This window comes from Nerophis lumbriciformis, linkage group LG10 (genome assembly GCF_033978685.3).
Source record: "Nerophis lumbriciformis linkage group LG10, RoL_Nlum_v2.1, whole genome shotgun sequence".
NCBI classification, from domain to species: Eukaryota; Metazoa; Chordata; class Actinopteri; order Syngnathiformes; family Syngnathidae; genus Nerophis; species Nerophis lumbriciformis.
In genome coordinates, this window is record NC_084557.2 from 4,467,501 (window position 1) to 4,472,634 (window position 5,134).

At 50.2% G+C, this 5,134-nt stretch overlaps 1 protein-coding gene across 1 annotated transcript in view; it reads left to right on the forward strand.

Moving 5' to 3' along the window:
- LOC133612735 (solute carrier family 23 member 1) overlaps positions 1–4,112 on the forward strand; it is a 187,986-nt gene extending 183,874 nt beyond the window's left edge. The window contains exon 12 of the mRNA XM_061970402.2: positions 3,815–4,112. Coding sequence (XP_061826386.2) covers positions 3,815–3,984 — 170 coding nt within the window. The 3' untranslated portion in view covers positions 3,985–4,112. The remainder of the gene's footprint in view (positions 1–3,814) is intronic.
- The last annotated feature ends 1,022 nt before the right edge of the window (positions 4,113–5,134 follow it).

The following is a 5,134-nucleotide window of genomic DNA, read 5'->3' on the forward strand; positions in this document are numbered from 1 at the left end:
TACATAACCGGTCTAACGCTGACCTCCAGTACATCAGTGTCCCTGTTACATTGCCGGTCTAACGGTGACCTCCAGTAGCTCAGTGTCCCTGCTACATAGCCGATCTAACACTGATCGCCAGTAGCTCAGTGTCCCTGTTACACAGCCGGTCTAACGCTGACCTCCAGTAGCGCAGCGTCCCTGCTACATAGCCGGTCTAATGCTGACCTCCAGTAGATTAGTGTCCCTACTTCATAGCCGATCTAATGCTGATCGCCAGTAGCTCAGTGTCCCTGTTACACAGCCGGTCTAACGCTGACCTCCAGTAGCTCAGCATCCATGCTACATAGCCGGTCTAACGCTGACCTCCAGTAGCTCAGTGTCTTTCTACATAGCCGATCTAACGCTGACCTCCAGTAGGTCAGTGTCCCTGCTACATAGCCGGTCTAACGCTGACCTCTAGTAGCTCAGTGTCCCTGCTACATAGCCAGTCTAACGCTGACCTCCAGTAGCTCAGTGTCCCCGCTACATAACCGGTCTAACGCTGACCTCCAGTACATCAGCGTCCCTGTTACATTGCCGTTCTAACGCTGACTTCCAGTAGCTCAGTGTCCCTGCTACATAGCCGATCTAACGCTGATCGCCAGTAGCTCAGTGTCCCTGTTACACAGCCGGTCTAACGCTGACCTCCAGTAGCTCAGCATCCCTGCTACATAGCCGGTCTAACGCTGAACTCCAGTAGCTCAGTGTCCCTGCTACATAGCCGGTCTAACGCTGATTGCCAGTAGCTCAGTCTCCCTGTTACACAGCCGGTCTAACGCTGACCTCCAGTAGGTCAGTGTCCCTGCTACATAGCCGGTCTAACGCTGACCTCCAGTAGCTCAGTGTCTTTCTACATAGCCGATCTAACGCTGACCTCCAGTAGGTCAGTGTCCCTGCTACATAGCCGGTCCAACGCTGACCTCTAGTAGCTCAGTGTCCCTGCTACATAGCCAGTCTAATGCTGACCTCCAGTAGCTCAGTGTCCCCGCTACATAACCGGTCTAACGCTGACCTCCAGTACATCAGCGTCCCTGTTACATTGCCGGTCTAACGCTGATTTCCAGTAGCTCAGTGTCCCTGCTACATAGCCGATCTAACGCTGATCGCCAGTAGCTCAGTGTCCCTGCTACACAGCCGGTCTAACGCTGACCTCCAGTAGCTCAGCATCCCTGCTACATAGCCGGTCTAACGCTGAACTCCAGTAGCTCAGTGTCCCTGCTACATAGCCGGTCTAACGCTGATCTCCAGTAGCTCAGTGTCCCTGCTACATAGCCGGTCTAACGCTGATTGCCAGTAGCTCAGTCTCCCTGTTACACAGCCGGTCTAACGCTGACCTCCAGTAGGTCAGTGTCCCTGCTACATAGCCGGTCTAACGCTGACCTCTAGTAGCTCAGTGTCTCTGCTACATAGCCGGTCTGACGCTGACCTCCAGTACATCAGTGTCCCTGTTACATTGGCGGTCTAACACTCACCTCCAGTAGCTCAGTGTCCCTGCTACATAGCCGATTTAACGCTGACCTCCAGTAGCTCAGTGTCCCTGCTACATAGCCGGTCTAACGCTGACCTCCAGTAGCTCAGTGTCCCTGCTACATAGCCGGTCTACCTCTGACTTACAAGTAGCTCAGTGTCTTGCTACACAGCAAAACTATTGCTGACCTCCAGCAGCTCAGTGTCCATGCTACAAAGCCGGTCTAACGCTGACCTCCAGTAGATTAGTGTCTCTGCTACACAGCCAGTCTAACGCTGACCTCCCGTAGCTCAGTGTCTTGCTACATAGCCAATCTAATGCTGACCTCCAGTAGATTAGTGTCCCTGCTATATAGCCGGTCTAATGCTAACTTCCAGTAGCTCAGTGTCCCTGCTACATAGCTGTTTTAACGCTGAACTCCAGTAGCTCAGTGTCCCTGCAACATAGCCGGTCTACCACTGACCTCCAGTAGCTCAGTATCTTGCTACATAGCCAATCTAATGCTGACCTCCAGTAGCTCAGTGTCCCTGCTACATAGCCGGTCTACCGCTGACCTCCAGTAGCTCAGTGTCCCATGCTACATAGCCGGTCTACCATTGACCTCCAGTAGCTCAGTGTCCCTGCTACATAGCCGGTCTAACGCTGACCTCCAGTAGCTCAGTGTCCCTGTTACATAGCCAGTCTAACGCTGACCTCCAGTAGCTCAGTGTCCCTGCTACATAGCCAATCTACTGCTGACCTCCAGTAGCTCATTGTCCCTGTTACACAGCCGGTCAAACGCTGATCTCCAGTAGCTCAGTGTCCCTGCTACATAGCTGTTTTAATGCTGAACTCCAGTAGCTCAGTGTCCCTGCAACATAGCCGGTCTACCACTGACCTCCAGTAGCTCAGTATCTTGCTACATAGCCAATCTAATGCTGACCTCCAGTAGCTCAGTGTCCCTGCTACATAGCCAATCTAATGCTGACCTCCAGTAGCTCAGTGTCCCTGTTACATAGCCAATCTAACGCTGACCTCCAGTAGCTCAGTGTCCCTGTTAAATAGCCGATCTAACGCTGACCTCCGGTAGATCAGTGTCCCTGCTTCATAGCCGGTCTAACGCTGACCTCCAGTAGCTCAGCGCCCCTGCTACATAGCCAGTCTAACGCTGACCTCCAGTAGCTCAGTGTCTTGCTACATAGCTGATCTAACGCTGACCTCCAGTAGGTCAGTGTCCCTGCTACATAGCCAGTCTAACGCTGACCTCCAGTACATCAGTGTCCCTGTTACATTGCCGGTCTAACGCTGACCTCCAGTAGCTCAGTGTCCCTGCTACATAACCGGTCTAACGCTGACCTCTAGTACATCAGCGTCCCTGTTACATTGCCGGTCTAACGCTGACTTCCAGTAGCTCAGTGTCCCTGCTACATAGCCGATCTAACGCTGATCGCCAGTAGCTCAGTGTCCCTGCTACATAACAGGTCCAACGCTGACCTCCAGTAGGTCAGTGTCCCTGTTACATTGCCGATCTAACGCTGACCTCCAGTAGCTCAGTGTCCCTGCTACATAGCCGGTCTACCGCTGACCTCCAGTAGCTCAGTGTCCCATGCTACATATCCGGTCTACCATTGACCTCCAGTAGCTCAGTGTCCCTGCTACATAGCCGGTCTAACGCTGACCTCCAGTATCTCAGTGTCCCTGTTACATAGCCAGTCTAACGCTGACCTCCAGTAGCTCAGTGTCCCTGCTACATAGCCAATCTAATGCTGACCTCCAGTAGCTCAGTGTCCCTGTTACACAGCCGGTCTAACGCTGATCTCCAGTAGCTCAGTGTCCCTGCTACATAGCCGGTCTACCGCTGACCTCCAGTAGCTCAGTGTCCCATGCTACATAGCCGGTCTACCACTGACCTCCAGTAGCTCAGTGTCCCTGCTACATAGCCGGTCTACCGCTGACCTCCAGTAGCTCAGTGTCCCATGCTACATAGCCGGTCTACCACTGACCTCCAGTAGCTCAGTGTCCCTGCTACATAGCCGGTCTACCACTGACCTCCAGTAGCTCAGTGTCCCATGCTACATAGCCGGTCTACCACTGACCTCCAGTAGCTCAGTGTCCCTGCTACATAGCCGGTCAAACGCTGACCTCCAGTAGCTCAGCGTCCCTGCTACATAGCCGGTCTAACGCTGACCTCCAGTAGCTCAGTGTCCCTGCTACATAGCCGGTCTAATGCAGATTGCCAGTATATATAATTTATTTAGCATTTAAGTCCAGCCTTTAGGTACTTTTCATGATCAAAACCAGATGAAGTTAGAATGTATTTTCTTCATAATTCGTGTTTCTTTGCAGGCTCACCTGAGGAGCGAGGTCTTCGCAAGTGGCAGCACGCAGCTCAAGATGGCTGCCAGGTCACATGTGACTTGACGTGTTACGACATTCCTTTCTGCAACTTCCTGTGGAAACGTTCCCGCCTCTTCCAGTACCTCCCCTTCCTCCCGTCCTACAGGAGGCAGCAGTAGGGGGCGCCTCTTCACGTGTCTGCTGCACTTGAACGCACCGTTGTTTACAAACACCTCAAACATCAGCAATAATCACTCACCTCATCAATACAACACCTTTCCAGTGCTAACGAGCTTGCTTTTAAAGATCGTTAAGTGTTTTTATACTTTCATCTTGAAAAAAGGATATAAAAAACCAACTGTGAGAACTTGAAAACTTTTTGGTTATCATTTTTAAAAATTAATTTCCCCCAAAATCGTCCAATGTCCCCTTTCAATGTTGATATCAAATATCAGTCTGATATCTCAATATTGATATCTAATATCAGTCTGATATCGTCCAAATAACAAGCTTGTGATGATAGGAGCTAGCAAGTGAAATGTAAGATATCATGTGCGATACAAGCAGTCCTGGAGCGTGTTTTTGTGTGTGTGATATTATGTGCGATACAAGCAGTCCTGGAGCGTGTTTTTGTATCATGTGTGATATCATGTGTGATACAAGCAGTCCTAGAGCGTGTTTTCTTGTGTGCGATATTATGTGCGATACAAGCAGTCCTGGAGCATGTTTTCTTGTGTGTGATATCATGTGCGATACAAGCAGTCCTGGAGCGTGTTTTCTTGTGTGTGATATCATGTGCGATACAAGCAGTCATGGAGAATGTGTACTTGAGTGCGATATCATGTGTGATACAAGCAGTGCTGGAGCATGTTTACTTGTGTGTGATATGTGCGATACAAGTAGTCCTGGAGCGTGTTTTCTTGTGGGTGATATCATGTGTGATACAACCAGTCATGGAGCTTGTTTACTTGAGTGTGATATCATGTGCGATACAAGCAATCACGCAGTCTTTACTTGTGTATGATATCATGTGCGATACAAGCAGTCCTGGAGCGTGTTTACTTGTGTGTGATATCATGAGCAATACAAGCAGTCCTGGAGCGCGTTTTCTTGTGTGTGATATCATGTGCGATACAAGCAGGCCTGGAGCGTGTTTTCTTGTGTGTGATACATACAGTCATGGAGTATGTGTACTTGAGTGCGATATCATGTGTGATACAAGCAGTGCTGTAGCATGTTTACATGTGTGTGATATGTGCGATACGAGTAGTCCTGGAGCGTGTTTTCTTGTGGGTGATATCATGTGTGATACAACCAGTCATGGAGCTT